The 20,571-nt window shown below is 49.8% G+C and overlaps 1 protein-coding gene across 1 annotated transcript; it reads left to right on the plus strand.

Annotated features, from left to right (window-relative positions):
• Positions 1–131: 131 nt before the first annotated feature.
• ERO1A (endoplasmic reticulum oxidoreductase 1 alpha) lies at positions 132–19,330 on the plus strand. Its single transcript, XM_051772180.1, has 16 exons — positions 132–261; positions 7,534–7,653; positions 8,650–8,733; positions 10,182–10,220; positions 11,177–11,253; positions 11,349–11,422; positions 12,100–12,220; positions 12,601–12,638; positions 13,502–13,513; positions 14,663–14,689; positions 14,877–14,969; positions 16,262–16,508; positions 17,373–17,442; positions 17,555–17,641; positions 17,949–18,082; positions 18,915–19,330. Exons 1-16 carry the CDS (start codon positions 157–159, stop codon positions 18,973–18,975), a joined length of 1,389 nt encoding a protein of 462 aa, XP_051628140.1. The 5' UTR covers positions 132–156; the 3' UTR covers positions 18,976–19,330.
• The last annotated feature ends 1,241 nt before the right edge of the window (positions 19,331–20,571 follow it).

Below are 20,571 nucleotides of genomic sequence, written 5' to 3' on the forward strand. Positions count from 1 at the left end.
CAGCGGGGCCCGGCGGTGACTCAGGGCTGTCCCCGGGGCTCTCCCGCGGCCGCTCCGTGCCGGGCCGCGCGTCGCCGGCGGGGCCGGGCCCGGGGCGGGGCGGTGGCACCGGGGCGGCTCCTGCGGGCCGGGAGCTGCCGGGGCCGGAGCGGCGAGATGGCGGCGGGAGGAGCCGGCGGGATCCCGCTCCTGCTCCTGCTGGTGCTGGTGGTGCCGGGGGTGCTGCCCCAAGGCGCTGCCGAGAGGCGCTGCTTCTGCCAGGTGGGCACTGGGGTGGCGCATGAGGGGAGCGGGAACATCCCGGGGGACGCGGTGTCCCGGCGGGAAGTGCCGGGAGTGGAAGGGATGGGAGGGAGATGGATGCACCACGTGGAGTGTTGTGTCCATGGCACGGGAAGCAAATAGAGCTGTTGGAGCGAGTCCAGAGGAGGGCATGGAGATGCTTGGACGGCTGGGGGACCTTTCCTGTGTGGAAAGATTGAGAGAGCTGGGGGTGTTCAGCCTGGAGAAGGCTTCAGGGAGACTTTGGAGACCCTTGCAGTGCCTAAAGGGGCTCCAAGGGAGCTGGAGAGGGACTTGGGACAAGGGCCTGGAGTGACAGGACAAGGAATGGCTTTAAGCTAAAGGACAGTAGATTTAGATTGGATATTAGGAAGAAATTATTGATTGTGAGGGTGGTAAGGCCCTGGCATAGGTTGCCCAGAGAAGATGTGGCTGCCCCATCCCTGGAGGTGTTCAAGGCCAGGTTGGATGGGACTTGGAGCAACCTGGGATAGTGGAAGGTGTCCCTGCCCATGGGGCATGAGATGATCTTTAATGTCCCTTCCCACCTAAAGCAGTCTGGGATTCTGTGGTTCTCTTTCATGCCTTCTTGACTGTATTAATCTCCCTGCTCCCATAAGGAAAGGGAACTGCTCCAACTTGGAGAGCATTTCTTCCCCAATCACTCAGGTGCCTCTTCTTGGATGTTTCAGGGATGTCTGTTACTCTAATGCCCGGGAGCTGCCTTATCCCCTTTCCCGCAGGTCTGCCTTGCTTTCTGCCTGCTCCACTGTCCAGGAGAGAGCTGTCCAGGCTGCAGCAGGCAGCTGCCACCCTGCCCTGCCATTGCCAGGGCTCTGCTCCTTAAAGCTTTTCCAGGGTTAATTCCCTTTGTTGGTGTGCTAGGGGTGTTACTGCCTGGCCCAGTGCACTTGGTGCAGCTTCTGTTAAGGAACAGTAAGGAGAGAACTGGGTGCAGCCGACCAAGCAGCTGGATTTGGGAAGAGATCACTATGCAGATTCCTCCTGACTTCACCTTGTGCAAGCAAAGTGGCTGCCCCATCCCTGGAAGTGTTCAAGACCAGGTTGGATGAGGCTTGGATCAACCTGGTCTAGTGGAAGCTGTCCCTGCCTATGGCAGGGGGTTGGAATGAGATGGGCTTTGAGGTCCCTTCCAACCTGAACCATTCCGTGATCCTGTGATAAGCAGATGTGCAAGATCAAGGAGTGAAGATGTTACAGTGTCTTCAGTGCTTTTTTTTTTGTTGCCTTTTATAAAAGGAAGTTTTTATAAAGCCTGCCCTTTCTGTATTAAAATTCTAGTGCTTAGATGTGGGTCAGAAATGGAGAGTCGAAAAAGAAGACGAATGGAATTGTGCAGTTGGCTTTGGCTTTGCCTTCTGGGGTGGCTCTTGATACACTCAGCTTCATGTGGAGATGGTAAATACAAGCTTTGTTGATAAAGAATTGAAAAACCTGCATTTGGAATCTGTATCTCTGTAGGGTTTTTGCTTGCAACTTCCTGGTATCAGTGAAGTTTGTCTCCCTAAAGATTGAACGTTGAGTCAGGAGCGTGGAATAGGATAAGGAGTCGTAAGCACTAAATGAACTGGCATTCTGGCATGGCAGTGGCTGGCATTCTGGCATGGCAGTGGCTGGCAGGCCCTTTTACTCGGGCAGGAAGAACTGTTGATGTACTTTTTGCACTGTTGGGTTGTTGCAACACACTCGTCCTTTGTGTTGCAGCGTGTGCTTCGGTTTAGCTTTCAGTGCAAGTGTTCAGTTCAAGATATTTTATTACCTTTAGGAAAGCCTGTTATGTGGGGCAGCATTTCTTTGTAACCACTGACCCTTTTAAATCACACCCGAGGGCTGCCTCATCTTTTTTGTCAAAAACAATCTGCCGATCATCTTGCACAGAACTGGTCCGGTGGTTTTTATTTGCCACCAAAGAAAATACAGGGCAAGCCTTAAATGATATGTTTTGCCCCCCTCTGTTTGGATACTTGAAGGCCTGGGTTTAGCTTTTGGTTTCCTCCTGTGAATCATCTCTTGCTGTCTCATGAGCTTCTCAGATAGGGAAGCCTTGACATGGGGTGACTGGAAGAGCTTTGAGTTGTCCATCAGCCCGTGCTGGGACAGTTGACAAGGGCCACTTCTGAGAGCGCTGCTCCAGCGATATTCCAGGTGCTGACTTCAGCAGGCCATGATTCTGGAATGGGCGTTGCACTCCTGTCTGTCTGCACCAAGGGCAAAAGCCTCACCTGCCTTTTGTCACTGTTATTTTATCTCACTTACTGGGTTTGCCAACCAGCCCTGAAAGTTTTATTGGAAACATCCATCTGTTGCTAGAAACACTTTGAGTTTCACATGCTGCTTCTGCTTTCCAAGCTCTGATTAACATTCCAATATCTGGGTTCCCTCAAACTTTACAGGCAGCTCATCCCCCCCAGATATTCCTGTTTGCATCACTGCTTTAGTCAGCCATGAATGTCTTCGGTATATTCCTGTTAATTATTGCTCATTTGCTGTTTACAGGCTGATGCAGCTGCATTAAGGATGTGCTGCAGGTGTTTGGCAGACGGGGATTTTGACAAGGTTTCCGGTCTGGCAGAGTGCTGATTCCCTTTGGGAATGTTTTTGTGGTCAGGACACTGTCATTAGGGGTGAGTCTGGGCATGGAGAGTTTCCTCGCTGGTACCTGAACAGACTTTCAAGCTGCTCTTGCGTTCCTGTTGAATTGGTGTTCGCTCAGCAGCCTTCGGGGCAGGAATTCATTCCTAGCACGGTTCCCAATCTCTGTGGGGTGGCTTCAGAGGGAGCTTCCAGGCCACCAAGTTGATTAGAGGGATGGAGCAGCCCTGCTGTGGGGAAAGGCTGAGAGAATTGGGATTGTTCAGCCTGGAGAAGAGAGGGCTCAGGGGTGACCTGATTGTGGCCTTCCAGTACCTGAAGGGAGCTGACAGGAAAGATGGAGAGGGACTATTTACAAGGGCCTGGAGTGACAGGACAAGGGGGAATGGATTCAAACTGACAGAGGGAAGGGTTAGATGGGATATTGGGGAGAAATCCTTGGCTGTGAGGGTGGGGAGGCCCTGGCACAAGTTGCCCAGAGAAGCTGTGGCTGCCTCTGGATCCCTGGAAGTGTTCTAGGCCAGGACAGGGCTTGGAGCAACCTGGGATAATAGAAGGTGTCCTTGCCCATGGCAGGGGGTTGGAACAAGATGGGATTTAAGGTCCCTTCCAACCTGAACTATTCTGGGATTCTATGACAGCACTTCATCCTCTGTGGTTTAACCTCATCCTGAGGCTTCCATGTGACATTTGCTTCTGTGTGAGCTCCGGAAACCCCAGTCCTTGTTTTCTGGGCAAAATACAGGAGAGAAAGCACTTGGAATGGCATATACTGCTTCCAGGCCAGGTGCTGGGCATGACTGTCCTCACCTGGCTGCCAGCTACTTGCTCCAAGTGGCCTGGTAAGGATGAGAGGGAGGCCTGGCTGGACTGAACGCTGCAGGGAGAGCCAAAAATCAGTTCATAGAACCATAGAATGTCCCGAGTTGGAAGGACTCACAAGGATCATCGAAATCCAATTCCTTTGAGCAGGGCAACTGCAAGGAAGCTTCTGAGAGAGCAGGGAAAGCATCTGCTCGCCATCAGCCCGGGACTGGTGTGGCTTGTCCAGAAGAGCTGGCACTACCCAGGAGGTTGGTACAGGCTAAACCCAACTCCTCAGCCCTGTGGCATTCCCTTCCCTGTTCCCTGTTGTAGCTGCCAATGAGAGATGCAGGGAAGAGTTTACCTTCTTTCCTGCCCAGCTGTGGTGTGAGAGTGAGAAGAAAGCCCTGAATCCAGCCCAGAAACATCCAGGGAATGTTTCTGTGACGCTCGGAGGGGAGCAGGAAGAGGTGGGAAGAGCAGAATCACAGAAGCCCGGGATGGAGGCAAAGGGAGACGAAGCACGGGCCAAACCCAAGGATTGCACAGAGCCCACGTGTGTTGGTGTTCCCACCTGTGTTACGCACACGAGGTGGGTCCGTCGGCGCTCAGGGATCGGGATCTCCAGCCACACACCTTCCCCGGAGCTGACTCAGCACCGCGTCTGTCCCGGCGGCTCCGTTGCATCTCTTCCCGGTGGGAAAACCCAGCCCTGCCCGTCAGCCTCGCGCCGGGATCTCACACCCAGCCAAACCCACGGCCGGGGTGATTCACCGACGGCAGCAAGCTCTCGGCACATGTTTGGGGCTGGATCAATTCGTGTTTTATCTTAGCCCTTCTAATTACTTACCTGCTCTAATTACTCTGCAGGCTGGAGATGTAGGTAAATATTTCTTTTGGAGGGCGGGGAGAGGTGTTTTAAGGCACCACACGTTGTAGGGCATGTTTGACGTGTGTGGTAGCTCAGCTACTCTGGCAGCAGGATTTGAAGTCCAAACCAAGTGAGTTTGGCAGAAAAATGGAGTCTGGGATGGAAGGTGGTCATGGAGCAAGAAGGGACTTCTGGGATGAAGCCCATACCCTGCCAAGTGGTCTCCCCTGTGTCCTAAAGCAGGTCTGTGTGGTACTGGCATCACTGGGGCTTTCATCTGGGCTCTGAGGAGCTTTGGCTCTTGGCGTTCTTGGTTCTGTCCTCCTGTTCCTTTGGCTGTGAATTGTGGTGGGCTGGGGAAATTGCCCATTTCTGAGGGAGCCCCTGCCTGGGGAAATTGCCCATTTCTGCACAGCCTGACTGAAATCCTTGGAGGAAGGAGTTTTCCTTAGGATGGAGTTTCCCCAGCACTTCCACAGAAGCACAGAGTCACTGAGGTCGGAAAAGACCTCCAAGATCATCGAGTCCAACCTGTAACCCATCTCCACCTTGTCCCCCAGACCAGAGCACTGAGTGCCACGGCAGGTTGTTCCTTGGACACCTCCACCATCTCACATTCCAATAGCTGACAACCCTTTCCATGAAGAAATTCTTCCTGAGAAGGTTTTGCCCATTGCCCCCAGGGGTGTGTTCATGGTGCCACTGGGGCAGATCATCCCGCCAGTGCTTCAATAAACCAAGGAGTGGATCTTTGGAGATCTCCAAAGCATGACCCCCCCATCTAGTCCTAAGTATTTTGGGGTCAGCTGCAGTGCTTCACCGTGGATTATTTTCAGGATGAGGATGGTTCTGGCTTGAATTGGTCACTGGGCTGAGCAAAGACAGGCCCAGATGGTGCTTCAGTTGGGGGCTTGGCGGCCTCTCCGATGCTCTTACAGGGACGTCATTCCCGTGGAGGGAACGTTTGCTGAACGTGGTTACAGAGAGCAGCTGAAGATTATCCACAAATCTTTTTGTAGGCCACTTTCAGACCCAGCCTATGAGCTGCCTGCCTCAAAGGATGCCAAGTTTCCAGGAAATAAAAATGTGGTTGGTTGGTGGTTTGTTGCGGTCTGTTGTTTTGATGTGTTCCTTCTATATATATATACACTTTAGAAACAGCTTTAAATTGGGTAACTGGATTAGCAAATTGCTACTGTTTTTATTTTTACAGGGGTGATTCAGCCTAGTGGAAAGCTTAAATTGCTGTTAATCTTCATTAACATGCAAAATGCAGGACAGAATTCAATAAATGTGTGAGGGTGACGCACTGGGCTTCAATGTAAACACTCCAAATATGAGAAAGCCTCTAAATCATCCCTTGACAAAACTGACCTGTTCCAGTGGAGTAGGGAATTCTGGCTATTTTTTTCCCCCACCTCCCTGTTTCATGTGACTCTGTGCTCCATTTCTGCCTTGCTTCTCACAGCTTCATTTCCACGGTGGTAATTCCAATGGTTTGATTTGAGTTGCTGTGGAGCTCTTGGTGAATTATGAGGAGCAGCTGAGGGAGCTGGGGGGACTCAGCCTGGAGAAAAGGAGGCTCAGGGGGGACCTTCTGGCTCTGCAACTCCCTGACAGGAGGGGGGAGCCGGGGAGAGGTTGGGCTCTGCTCCCAGGGAACAAGGGACAGGACAAAGGGAAATGGCCTCAAGTTGTGCCAGGGGAGGTTTAGGTTGGCTATTAGGGAAAATTTCTTCATGGAAAGGGTTGCCCAGCCCTGGCACAGCTGCCCAGGGCAGAGGTGGATTCACCATCCCTGGAGAGATTTAGAAGCTGTGTGGATGTGGCACTTGGGGACGTGGGTCAGTGGTGGCCTTGGCAGTGCTGGGGAACAGTTGGACTTGATCTTTGATGGCTTTTCCAATCTTAATGATTCTATGATTCCCCAAGTGCTCATTGGGGGTGTGGGGGAAACAAAACTGCTTCTGTGTTGTGCAACTTTGTCATCAGGCAGTGACCAACGTGTCAGGAAGCACAGCTGAATTTTTCAGTTTCTTTTTTTTTTTTTTTTTACTCTAAGGCTTGCACAAACCCTGTTGAGTTGTTCAGGATGATGCAAGAAGGATTGGCTTTCCCCATCAGATTTAGAACAGGTGTTTTCCTGCTAAATGGCTCTCTGAGGTCAGAGGGGGACTGTTGCAGTTAATTACAGAATCCCAGAATGGTTTGGGTTGGAAGGGACCTTAAAGCCCATCTCATTCCAACTTCTGCCATAGGCATCTTCCACTATCCCAGGTTGCTCCAAGCCCCATCCAACCTGGCCTTGGACACTTCCAGGGATCCAGGGGCAGCCACAGCTTCTCTGGGCAACCTGTGCCAGGGCCTCCCCACCCTCACAGTCAAGGATTTCTTCCCAATATCCCATCTAACCCTTCCCTCTGTCAATGTGAATCCATTCCCCCTTGTCCTGTCACTCCAGGCCCTTCTAAACAGTCTCTCTCCCATCTTTCTTGTGGGCTCCCTTCGGGTACTGGAAGGCCACAATTAGGTCACCCCAACAGGTTGAACATTCCCAGTTCTCCCAGCCTTTCCTCATAGGAGAGCTGCTCCATCCCTCTAATCACCTTGGTTCTGATTAAGTCAAATCAGTGGCTGCAGCACAGCTGATGATCCACAAGGACTTTCTTTGAGGCCTCTCAGTGGTGTCATTGTTGCCCAACTGGTCCCTTATGCAAACACCAGCTCTCACCTGCCTATTATCCTACAGGAACAACCTCCTGAGGCTGATCCAGAGTGGAACCTGAGCTGGCACTCCCTGGCCCACAGCTCTTACAGCTGCCATGTCCATTCTGGTTAAACTTAGTTGATTCGCTGGTAAAAGGAAAGAAAACTATGAATTGTTTTATTGCCTGCAGTGTTAAAAAGTAGTGGCCAAGTTGTTCGTGTTTGATTGTTTGATTTATTGTATTTTTGTCCCCCAGGTTACTGGTTATTTAGATGACTGCACCTGTGATGTAGAAACCATCGATGCCTTCAACAACTACAAACTTTTCCCTAGACTGAATCAGCTCCTGGAAAGCGACTATTTTAGATACTACAAGGTGATTTTCTTATACAAGAATTGTATTTCTGTGTGTGCTGCTGTCTTTTTTCCTTTTTTTTTTTTTTAGTCTGCCTTGAACTTATTGCTGATCTTTTTAGAAATCAGGTACTTACATTTTAACCCTGATCTTTTAAGGTTACAGTCAGTAAGTTGGACCCTTCTGTTATGAGAAGAATCTTAAGATGCCTGTAAGATGCATGATTTTAAAGATATTTTCTTATGCATTTTTCCCTCTTAAGAACTCAAGCAGCAGACCAATGAAATGACTTCTTTTGGTGAGCTGTTACTTAAAAATGTTGATGACTGGAGATCCATAATAAGGGGATTCCCAGTGTCTTCCCATTGACATGGAAAACCTGGGTTAGTTCCCAGGCATTGGAGTTCACTGATAGAAGTCTGTCCTTTTCCCTCCCAGTTTTGGGATTTGTAACAGAAACACTAAGATTGATCTGAATAAAACATAGAACCATGGAATCCTGGAATGGTTTAGGTTGGAAGGGACTTTAAAGCTCATGTCATTCCAACCCCCTGCCATGGGTAGGGACACCTTCCACTAGACCAGGTTGCTCCAAGCCCTGTCCAACCTGGCCTGGGACACTTGCAGGGATGGGGCAGCCACAGCTTCTCTGGGCAACCTGTGCCAGGGCCTCAGCATCCTCACAGCTGGGAATTTCTCCCAAATATCCCATTTAACCCTGTCCTCTGGCAGTGGGAAGCCACTGCCCCATCTTCTGTCACTCCAGGCCCTTGTCCAAAGTCCCTCTCCAGCTCTCTTGGAGTCCCTTTAGGCACTGGAAGGGGCTCTAAGTTTTCCCTGGAAAACTCTCCCAGCCCATCCCAGAGCAGAGGGGCTCCTGCCCTCGGAGCATTTTGGAATGATGGATATGCCTGTGTGGGAAAGCACACTGGGCATCTGTGTTGGAAAACTGTGGAGTGGAAGGTTGGCTTGGTTGCCTGGAGGAGATGTGGAATAGGATTGATATGTCATTTGCAGGTAAACCTGAAGAAACCTTGTCCTTTCTGGGATGACAACAGTCACTGTGGAATGAGGGATTGTGCTGTCCAGCCCTGCCCCTCTGTAAGTACCAAATACATTCTTTTACATCCATTTTTTTATCTTTTTTTTTTTTTTTTGCAGACCAAAAGGGAGCAGCAGATAAGTGACTTAATCTTGTTATCACAATTAAAGCAAAATTAGGGCTCTGATGGAGCTTTCCTGGGTGCAGCAATACTGATCTCCATCAGAAATACCAAAATATTAAATTCTGGAAATTTCAAGACAGGCTGGGCTCATAACAGTTGACACTAAACCTCTCCTCTTTTAGTTTTTCCATAAGTAAGATGGTTTGGGGGCAAACCCACTGTTGTTTTTGTGTTCATTGCCAGGATTTCACCCTGTTGGCCCATGAGCTGCTCTGGGATTTAGTTTTGGCTTTCCAGCCCTTTCCAGCCCTCTCTTTTTACGTGAAGTGGCTCTTTGAGAGTCCTCTGGTTCCCAGTACAATCTTCTCCCTGTAGCCTGGCTAAAAGGGTTTTGTTCCCTGAGCTAAAAGAAAACATCTTGACTGCAGGTGTCTTCCCAAAAAGAAGGGGATGAGAAGGTGAGGGAATCCCAGCTTGGTGGCTGGTTGATAGAGGTGGTGAAATGCCCCCAGCCAAGGGGTTGGCAGCCAGCACAGACTGTCCTGCCCCCTCATTCTTGAGTCCTAAAATGGAATGATGATTTTTTCCCCCCCCTTCAAAATAACCCTAGATGTTCTTTAAATACCTTTTTGTTCTTCTTTAAAAAAAAATCTATTTTTGGTAATGATTATGACCAGTATGGTGGAGTTATGTTACAATTAACTATTAGCTAGAAGTTGTTCTTATTTTAAGAACTGACTGTCACTGCTGCTCTTAATTATTTGCATTTGGGTCCGTTTCATTCCAAAAGCAACAAAAATAACTCTTATTGCCCTAATTTTTCCTCTTCCTGTGCTCCTGGCCATCACAGTATTATCTCCTGTGTCATAAGAGTGGTTTTATTGCCTTCCTACTCATGGAGGAAATGGAAGTTGAGGGGAATTTAGGGCCTGGTTGCATGGGGCTGGTAGGGCTGACATTCCATGTTGGAGTGGTAAGAGGGAGGTTTTGGAATGACGTGTGTCAGGGGCTGGTGGATGCAATGTCTGAGGAGGCACCTGGGCTCCTGCCAGGAAGGTGGTGCCAGACATCAGCTGATCAGAGGCAATTCCAGCTCCCCTGGAGTTTATATTGGCTCTCCCAGCCTTGCACTTGGATAAGCAAAGCAGAATCTGATGTGTAGCAGCCTTTGGGGAAGAGGGATCTTGGAAAAAATCAAAATAAACCACTAAGAATGTTGCTTCACCTTAGTCTGGGGAGGGGTGAGGAGCTGGACGTGTGGTGAGCTGGGCTTACACCTTCTCACTCCTAGAAACTGTGGTCACCTTCCTAATCTTCCCCAAAGCTGAGGCTGAAGGGCCTCGTGAGCCCCGCACGTGGCACATGCTCCGTTTTGTCTTTCAGGATGAAGTCCCTGATGGGATCAGATCCGGAAGTTACAAGGTAGGTCTGTCTCTGGGCGTAAAGTGGCGCAGCTTGTAGGTCCAGTTCTGTGCCATGGAATTGGTAAGGCTGGAAAAGACCTTTGAGATCACCAAGTCCAACCATCAACCCACCACCACCATTGTCCACCCTTAAACCATGTCCCCAGGTGCCACATCCGCATGTTTTTTGAACGCTTCTAGGGATGGTGACTCTACTACTGCCCTGAGCAGCCTGTTCCAGTGATGGACAACCATTTCCATGAAGAAATTTTCCCAATATCCAATCTAAACCTCCCCTGGTTCAGCTTGAGGCCGTTTCCTCTCATCCTGCCCCTTGTTCCCTGGGAGCAGTGCCTGACTCCCACCCAGCTCCCCCCTTGTGTCAGGGGATTGCAGAGCCAGAAGGTCCCCCCTGAGCCTCCTTTTCTCCAGGCTGAGCCCCCCCAGCTCCCTCAGCTGCTCCTGCTGCTCCAGCCCCTTCCCCAGTTCTGTTTTCTTCCCTGGACACGCTCCAGCCCCTCAATGTCTTTCTTGTTGTGAGGGGCCCAAAACTGATCCAGGATTTGTGGTGCCTCACCAGTGCCCAGAACTGGGTTTGGGAAGGGTCAGTGTTTGTCAGGATGCTCTTTGGCTAGACTTTTACCCTCTTCAAGTGTTTGGGGTGCTATAGAGACTCTGAGGTGGCTCTCCTGGAGTCAGGTATTCCTGACATCTCTCCAAGGGCACGTGTCACCACAAAATGCTCCTGTGGCAGTGCCAGAGGCTGCCCTGAGTCCCTGCAAGACTCATCACCGTTGCATAAGCCTCTGGATATCTGCAGACATCCCATGGAAAAACAGGGTGGGGTGAATCATAAAAGTGTTCCTGGTGCTTAACCTGTTTAGTGCATTAAAGGCAGAATTATAACAGCAAAAAAAAAAAAAAAATTCCTTTTTAATCCTCATCCCTCCCCACCCCTTTTCCTTTCCAACCCAGTATTCAGAAGAAGCCAATAGCCGCGATGGGGAGTGTGAGGAAGCCGAGAGACTCGGAGCCGTCGATGACTCTTTGAGGTTTGACTTCTTCTTCCACAATCTTTCCTTGTCCTTGAAGGACACCTGGGATCAGTGCTCTCCCTGATGGTCTTTTTCCACCTGTTTTTTTGCAGCACAGAGACCCGGGAGGCAGTGCTGCAGTGGACACGGCACGATGACTCCTCGGAGAGCTTCTGTGAGGCTGATGGTACGGGGACACGTTGGAGCTGGAAAGTCTTGGGATGGGGTTTTAAGCACTTCTGCAGAAGTCAGAATCATGGAATTGTATGGTGTCCGTTGGAAGGGACCTTAAAGCCCAGCTCATTCACCCCCTGCTGTGGGCAGGGACACCTTCCACTAGCCCAGGTTGCTCCAAGCCCCATCCAACCTGGCCTTGGACACTTCCAGGGATCCAGGGGCAGCCACAGCTTCTCTGGGCAACCTGTGCCAGGGCATCACCACCCTCACAGGGAAGAATTCCTTCCCAATATCCCATCTAACCCTTCCCTCTATCAGTTTGAAGCCATTCTCCCTTGTCCCATCCCTACAGTTCCTGATGCAGAGCCCCTCTCCAGCTTCCTTGTAGCGCCCTTCATATCCTGGAATGCTGCTCTGAGATCTCCAACACAATCTTCTCCAGGCTAAACAGCCCCAGCTTCCAGGCCAGTGTGTGATATTCTAACAAGCCTGGAGCATAAATAACATTTCTGCTCTTTTCCACCCCCCATTTCCCTTAGTATTTTGAAAGCAATTCCTGATAAAGCTTCATTAGTGCTCAGGGCCTTGTGTTTGGCAAGTTAGAGAAGAGGTGGCTGGATCAGCCTTGGAAAATGTCATTTTCCCTTCAGAAGTTCCTTGTCACTGACCCAGCACTGCCCTTCACAGACACCTACTCTCCTGATGCTGAGTACGTGGATTTACTCCTGAACCCGGAACGCTACACGGGCTACAAGGGGCCAGATGCCTGGAAAATCTGGAACAGCATTTATGAGGAAAACTGCTTCAAGTAGGTGCTTTGGGAGACAAGTTCCACGAGCCTGACTCCTGCAGAGGGGCAGGAGTTAATCCCCATCCTCCTGTGCCTGTGCAGGGCTGTCAGTGCTCGTGTGGCCACCCCCTGAGTGCCTCATGTTGCACCATGTTTTCCTGCCTGTTTTTTTTCTAAAAAAAAAAGAAGAAAACCCCACCAAAAAACCCCCACAGAAGTTCACATTTTGCTCTTTTCCTTTCCCTGCCTTAGCAAAGCTAAAGCACAGAAAGGGTTTTTTAGATCCCCTCAGGCTGTTTGACTGCAGAAGTAGCTACTTCTGCTCTGTGTCTGGTGCAGCAAGGGGACAGCAACTTATTTACATGTCTTATTTAAATGATATCTTTTCCCCCTCTTAGGCCTCAGAATGTAAAAAGACCTTTGGCATCTGGTAGAGGTGAGTCACTTATTTATCTCGCTAAGTGGGTTAGTAGTGAACTGATCCCAGCTCCAGGAGCAGCAAATGCCCTCTGAGCTGCTTCTCTTACTGGATGAGAAATATTTTGTAGCTCTTGGTTAAGTGTAGAGTTTTATGGCACCTGGAAGTGGGTTTTTCTAGCATCCATCATGGAGAAAGTGTATCTGACCCCCCACTCCTGGAAGAAATGTGAGTTTTGGAGGGACAAAGAAGCAGGGCTGGCCCCTGAGCTCTCCCTGGTTTCTGTCCTTGGCAATGCCAAACCATCTGTGACGGACTGAGATGAGAACCTGGCTGGGATCCTCCATGGAAACCACCCAGGAAGAGAAGCTCTGCCCTAGACCCAAGGCTGGACAGTGTAATTGGAAGTAGGGAAGGGGTTTGGAAGCATGAGAATATCATCAACCTCACTCCTCATCCGTGTGACCTGAACACCTCCAGCAGTACCCTCTGCCATGATCCCTTTAATTTTCCCCGAACCATGGAGGTGCTTTTCCCCCTCCTTTGACCCTGGTGCAAAGGACTGGCTCCTCAGGAGCAAGACTGCTGAAGGAAGTGTGCAATGTCCTTGGAAATATCAGGTTTTACTTCCTTTGCAAATATTGATCCCTCCTGCACTGCTCAGGTTACTCAGCACTGTTGCTCATCCAGTGTCTTCACTGCTGCACTTGGAGTTTTCTGTGTTCAGAACATTCCTAAACCTCCCTGGAGAGGCTCCTTCTTTTGTCAGAGCAGATTAACAGAGTAGAGTTTGTGCTTTGGAGTTTAATTTTGGTCGTGTTTAATTTTTTTATCCTCTTTTTCTCTCTCTCTCTCCACCACTTATGCTTTTTTTCCACCAGGAGACGATGGAGGTGAGTGGCCCTGTTTGCTTTTACTGATAACAGAAACAGATGTGTCTCTCTTGTGCTCTCCTGAGCTGTGCCATTAGATACTGCAAAAACATTAGTCAGGCAAACCAGAAATTGGAGAGTTATAGAATCATGGAAAATCCTGAGTGGGATCACAAGGATCATCCAGTCCAACTCCTGGCCCTGCACAGGACACCCCAACAATCCCACCCTGTCCCTGAGAGCGTTGTCCAAAAGCTCCTTGAGCTCTGGCAGCCTTGGGGCTGTGCCCACTGCCCTGGGGAGTCTGTTCAGTGCCCCACCACCCTCTGGGGGAAGAACCTTTTCCTGAGATCCAACCTAAACCTCCCCTGACACAACTCCAGCCTTTCCCTGGGGTCCTGTCACTGGTGACAGAGAGAAGAGGACTCTGAGCAGTTCCCTCTGAGCTCCCTGTCCCAGCCCATCCTCATGGGAAGGTCTTATAAAGTCCACCAGCAGTGTTTTAAGAGCACAAGTCCTGTTTGATGTCAGTCACTGAAGTGTGGGAAGCCTTCAGGAACGGGATTGGTGCTGTGGGTTTTTTTTCAGTGCTTATTGCTGAGAAAGCTTGGAGAAGACTCAGAATCCCAACAGCCCCTGCCAGCTGACAGGAGCTGGGTGCCCAACTCCCTTAGGCCCTGGGAGGGGCTGTTCCCTGGAGCTCTCCATGCTACACAGCATCTTTTTGTCTCCAAATCATCCTCAAATCATTTTATGCTCCCCAGATTACTTCCAAATATGTAGCAGAAACCCTCACTTGTGTGATTGTACACACTTGGTTGCACTCCGTGGTTTTTTTGGTTGTTTGGTTGGTTTGTTTTACAAAAATATCCCTCTCCCCACTCTGCCCTGAAGAGGAAAGCCATCCATGATCCTTATTTTTCCCAACTGTTCTGCCCCCCCAGCCCCTGGGGAGAGCCCACGTGCTGTGTTGAGCTGCTGCCACACCATGTTAGAGAGGCAGCACTCAGAAGGGTGGGCAGGAAAACCATTTTCATGCTCTTTTAATGCTCCTTTCCCTATTTCTGCCAACTGGAGTGGGCAGAGGTCCTCTGGGAACAGCCTTGGAGGTGGTTTCAGGGCATCAAGGCTGTACCCTCAGACTGATGTGTGTTTTCCTTTCTCTTCCAGGGCACACGTTTTACAAGTGGCTGAAAGGTAATCCTGGGTCTAAACTTGGTTGGTCTTCCTGGGATGGACACAGACTGGCCAGGGAGTGGTGGTGGTGGGTGGGTGGGTGTTGATGGCCACACTCAGTGAGATTAAATTCCTGCCTCACAGCCTGGAGGAGAAAATCCAGCAGGTGCTTTCAGTGTCTTAAGGGGCTCATTTCATCTCCTTGCAGGTGTCTGTGTGGAGAAACGAGCTTTCTACAGGCTCATCTCTGGTCTCCACGCCAGCATCAACATCCACCTCAGTGCCAGGTACCTCCTGCAAGGTAAATGCACCTTCCTGCCCCAGCCCTTCTGCCTCAATCCCAAATGGACACTTCCATGGCTCTGCTAAATGCTGTTAGGAGCCCGTTCCAGCAGGATTTGGGCCTCCTGTGCTCTTCTCTTCCCTCCCTCAGCACCCAGGTTGTGTAGCAGGATTAGGAATGCAGTTGCCACATGACTTCAGGTCTGGGCCATGCTCTGTACCAAGACTTCCAGCACATATTCCTTCTGTTCTTGCTCCAAGGTTGCTTTGGAGTGGGTTTCTAACTGTGCATCCAGGCTGTCCCTTCCTAGTCTGGTTTTATGATGGCCAGTTCAGCAATAACCTCACCTGGGCTGTGAAATGCTTGGCTGGGCTTTCCCAAGCCCCTTGATCCACTTCCACCTGCCATTTCCATTTCCTTTCCGTGCTTTGGTCCATAAGTAGCTACCTGAGGAATCCAAATCTCAGCCCTGGGGCTGAAAATCAAGGTGATAGCTGTTGGAATTTTGGGTAAGTCACTTAGATTGAAGTAAATAATTATACTTAAGTCTCTGCAGCCCACAGAGGCCTCACCTTGATGTGAGTTAGACCACGCTGGAGTTGAGAAATGGAATAACAGGAAACATCAAAGAGATGAACTGGGATTATGACATCAGCTTGATAAGACCATTACATCTTCCACTACATACTTTGTATAATCTTAAGTAGACAATAGGATGAGCAACAGAAATATCCTTTGTGGGCTTGATAGTGGAAAATAAAGGCCAGTCTCCTCTGATCCTTGGATGCTTCTGTTCTCTTGCTTTTCCATATTATCAGGAATTCTCTTAAGGTTTCCCTGATCATTAGGAAGACTCAGGAACCTCCTGAGAAAGGTCTGCAGGAGCTCTGTGTTTGTTGGGGTTTGAACCGGGTTAAAATTATGCCTCTCCTGAAAAATGTTCAGGAAGAATTTCTTCATGGAAAGGGTTGTCAGGCATTGGAATGGGCTGCCCAGGGAAGTGGTGGAGTCACCATCCCTTGAGGTGTTCAGGGAAAGACTGGATGTGACACTCAGTGCTCTGGTCTGGGTGACAAGGTGGTGTTTGGTCAAAGTTTGGACTCAATAATCTCAGAGGTCACCTGAATGAATGGTTAAACTTTGTACCATTTATGAATGAATTTGGGTCAGTGAAAGGGTTGTGACTCAGGAAAACTTGGATCTCCCTGGCTGGAATCACGTTTCACCATTGAGCTTGTGCACGTGGGAGGAGTTGAGCCAGAACTAAACCCACCCACCTCATGTCTTTGGGGTTTCCTTTTCTCCCTCAGATACGTGGTCAGAGAAGAGATGGGGCCCCAACGTCACCGAGTTCCAGCAGAGGTTTGATGAAGTTCTCACCAGAGGGGAAGGTCCCAGAAGGCTCAAGAACCTCTATTTTCTCTACCTGATCGAGCTGAGGGCCCTCTCCAAAGTGCTGCCCTTCTTTGAGCGCCCGGGGTTCCAGCTGTACACGGGGAATGAAAGCCAGGATGCAGAAATGAAAGACCTGCTGCTGGAAATTCTCCACCTGGCCAAGTAATTACACTTGGGACCTGGGGACAGTGGCTCTGGAAACCCTGGGATGCCTGAGTGTGATTGTCACATAAAGCTCCTAGAAAGGCAGGTTTTGGGTTCCTTCCTGGAGTGATTTGTGCAGTAGGATCATAGAATCATGGAATGGTTTGGGTTGGAAGGGACCTTTTAAAGGTCATCTAGTCCAACCTCCCTGTAAGGAGCAGGGACATTGTACCAGTAGTGTAGTTTTGGTGGGAGAACATTAATATCTGTATGCAAATAGCAAGATTTGGGTGATTGGTCCTACAGTTTATTTAGTCCCAGGGTTTAATAGTCTTGGGTGCATTTTGGATTGAGCAGAATTGAATTTAATCACTGCCTATGTGCCAGACCTAAAATTGGCCACCTGTGTGACTCATCTGTGGGATACCAGTCCTGGCTTTTTGACTACAAAAACATCCTAAATGTGTTGGTAACAGAGGTTTGGGCTATTGGATGGAATTTGGAGTAAGAGGAATGGGAGATACCAGAACCAGGCAGAAACGGGGTGTCTCCTGTTGTGATCAATGTTTGAATTTATCTGGTCACACTCCTGTGCTTGTGTCTGTTGGAAAACAGGCTGAAATTGCTTCAAAACCATTGAGCAATTGCTGGAAATGTCTCCAAGGTGAGATGCCAGCTCAGATTGAAAGAGGTAGTAGAATCCCAGGATGGTTTGGGTTGGAAGGGACCTCGAAGATCATCTCATTCCAACCCCCTTTGGGGTTGGGTCCAAGATTAGAATGTCCAGTGGCTCACACCTCTGTTTTATCCACACACCTGACCAGGACTTTAGCCATCCAAACATCCTGGGGAGAAATAAAACTCTCTTTCATTCCCTCCCAGGTCTTTCCCGCTGCATTTCGATGAAAACTCCTTCTTTGCAGGGAACAAAAAGGAAGCTGCTAAACTAAAGGTAATTGCTGCTTTCAGGAAGCTTTTCCTCTTACTCTGAAGTCCAGGATTATTTGGGATTAATGCAGGGATTGGGGCATAACCATGCTCAACGTGGATGTCCTTTCCCCCAGGAGGAATTTAGGCTGCACTTCAAGAATATTTCCAAGATCATGGACTGTGTTGGCTGCTTCAAATGTCGGCTGTGGGGGAAGTTGCAGGTAAGATTTGTCACCAGCGTGTCTGGAAGCTCCTGGTGATGGGACTCATGTGTGGAGGTGGTTCTTGGATACCCAGATACAGCTCAGGGCTGCTTGATTCCTTACCTGTCCAGCTGCCTGTGGCCTTTGCAGCTGGAAACTGGGATAACCTGCCACTCCCCAGGAGAGGGGAGGGGGTGCAGAGCCTGTGGGTTGAGTAAAATCCTCTTACCCTGTTAAGATGATGTTGCAGAGATGGAGAACTAAACTTGAATCAGGCCCTGGGTGTCTCCCTGCTGTTAAATGATCCCATTTGATCCCTGCACAGACACAGGGCTTGGGAACAGCCCTGAAGATCCTCTTCTCTGAGAACCTCATTGAAAAGATGCCTGAGAGTGGCCCTTCCTATGGATTCCAGCTGACCAGACAGGAAATTGTGGCCTTATTTAATGCCTTTGGAAGGTGGGTTTGAGGCTTTTCCCTCTACTTTTACACAGACTGCTGTGTTACATCCCATTTCAGCTCTAACAGTCAGTTCTTCTCAGCAATTTTGGGGGTGACTCTTGCTCTTATCATGCTGTCTCAGATACCAGATGTTGTTCATATGGACTGCAGCAGTTGGAAAAATTTCAAACAACTTTATACTCTATTTTTCTGTAAGGAATTCAAGGAAGCATTTGTGTTAAGATACGAAGAATTTGGTAATTTTTTAAGGAACTGTGTGACTGTCCTCAGAGCACGTCGTCCCAGACAAAGGCTGCTCTCCTCAGAGCTCTCCTTCCACCAGTTCATTCCCAGATCCATTTGCCATGACTGCATTTAACAGGAATCCATCTGTCCAGCCCCTGTGGAGAGCTGGATGAGGAGTTTTTGGCAGAAAAGGAGGATAACGAGGCCTTTATGAGGGGATTTCAGGATGCTCTGGTTGTGCATTAGCACTTTGTGGTGTTGACAGACCTGGAGGTTCTGGCAAACAATATTGCCAGGAGAATCCAGGACCTGCCTGTGCAGCTTGGAATATTCCAGTCTGTTTCTTGACCTGTCCTTAATGTGCTTGATCACTGCTGTAACATCCTGTTCCACTGGGATTCCCAGTGTTTGCTTTAAAAAGCAGCTGTGAAATTAGTGAAGGGCCTGGTTGGAACCAGAACCTAATTTAGCTGGAATTCTAAATTCTCTCTTCCCGAGAAGCTGCTTGAAGCCTTGCTTGTTGCAGCCCCTTTCTCTCAGATATTAAATAATTCATCATGTGAATGTTGCTGTAACGTTTCCCTTTTGCTTTCCTTGCACACAGGGTTTCAACCAGCGTGAAAGAACTGGAAAACTTCAGGAATATCTTGCAAAACATGCGGTGAATTCCATGGAGAGAGAGAGAGAGAGAGACACTTATGGACAAACACCATTGTTGCATCACACTCTAACTTACACCATGAAAACCACTTGCTGGGCCTCCTGTTCCCAGCTGATTGTCTGTAACCTGCTGATGAGGGATTTTGTACAAGGGGAAAAAAAAAAAAAAAGCTATTTTTTTTTTTTGTATAAAAGTTGGGGACCGTCTGTAAATTGTATTTTATATATTGGAAGATCATTTGGAATAACTCCTCGAAATGTTGCTGTGCTATTTGGATGGATCAGACCCATATTGCTTTGCCTTCAGAAGCTGGAGGCGGGGCAAGAACCGTGCCATTGAATAAATTTGGGGGGAAATTCCTTGTCTGCTCCGTGATTCCAGATTCCAACCAGCCCCTTGCTTCCAGTGTGTCCACACTAACTTCCTGCTGCATAAAAAAGAAATCACTTCAAGGGATTGATTGTAGGAGCTGCTGCTGTCCCAAGGTGACTTCCTTTTCCTGATGGTCCTTGCTTGCCCCCACTGAAGGCTTGGGAAGATGAACCAAGAAGGATCACCCTGGAGGAACCCCACTAATGGCTTTCGGCACCTGGAGGCTCCCCCTCCTCATTCAGGAAAAGGAGAGCCCACCATCAGCTGTATCCAGCAGTCCACGGGGCAGCAGCTGCTGCCAGGACCCCAGTTCCTGGCCCTCTTGCCCCTCCCAGCTTGTGCAAGTGGGTTTGGCCTCTTTTGGGATCTGCTCCCTGGGGGATGGTATCTGGGCAGGGCTAAAACGGGAAAGGACGTGCCCGCCCTGGGGCTGCTGCTCCTCGGAGATGGCACAGAATGAGGCACAGGGAATTCTGCTGCTCCAAGGACAAGCAGTGGGACAGGGCTGCTGGGACAGGGCAGAGGGGCCCTCCTGGGGAGGGCACAGCCCTTGGATTCCCCGCAGCCATAAGGGCTGACTCCCTGTTCCTGCTTCCAGCTGGGTCCCACAGGGATTGAGCCAGCCCAGATTACACCATCCAGTGCTGCAACAGGGGCAAAGGACAGGCTTGGGGGGGGCAGTGCTGCTGGAAAATAGATCCCCCCAGCCTGGATCTGTGTGGCCAGCCCCATGTTTTCCATCCTGAGCTCCCAAAAGGCTGGAAGGACAGGAGGAGGCAGCGTGTGCTCCAGCAGAGCCACTGCTGCTTGCCCTGAGCTCAAGGCCACACAGATAAACCTGTGCAGGGAATAAGGGAAGCTCCAAGGAGGAAGCTGGGGGTTTCAGCTCCTCCACAGCTCCATCCCACTGGGGCTGGGAGGATGCAGGTCCTGGGAAAGGACAAAGCACAGCCCATGGCCAGATGTGTCTCCTGAACGGCCCTGGGAGGTGATTTGAGCATGTTGTACCTCATGAGCTGGAGACACAGGGAATATAGAATTCCCTGAGTTGGAAGGGATCCACAAGGATCATTGATCCAACTCCTGGCCCTGCACAGGACACCCCAACACTCCCACCTTGTCCCTAAGAGCGTTGTCCAAAGCCTCCTGGAACTCTGGCAGCCTTGGGGAGCCTGTTCAGTGCCCAACTACGCTCTGGGTGAAGAACCTTTTCCTAATATCCAGCCTC

Source organism: Manacus candei, unplaced genomic scaffold (genome assembly GCF_025592945.1).
Source record: "Manacus candei isolate 608988 ecotype Guabito, Panama unplaced genomic scaffold, ASM2559294v1 h1tg000150l, whole genome shotgun sequence".
Taxonomy (NCBI): domain Eukaryota; kingdom Metazoa; phylum Chordata; class Aves; order Passeriformes; family Pipridae; genus Manacus; species Manacus candei.

Bases quoted from the DNA above. Each gene is read 5' to 3' on its own strand.
- ERO1A (XM_051772180.1), top strand. From the start codon at position 157: ATGGCGGCGGGAGGAGCCGGCGGGATCCCGCTCCTGCTCCTGCTGGTG. The intron at 12,221-12,600 runs GTAGGTGCTTTG...TCCCCCTCTTAG, and splicing joins TATGAGGAAAACTGCTTCAA to GCCTCAGAATGTAAAAAGAC. The intron at 14,690-14,876 runs GTAATCCTGGGT...ATCTCCTTGCAG, and splicing joins GTTTTACAAGTGGCTGAAAG to GTGTCTGTGTGGAGAAACGA.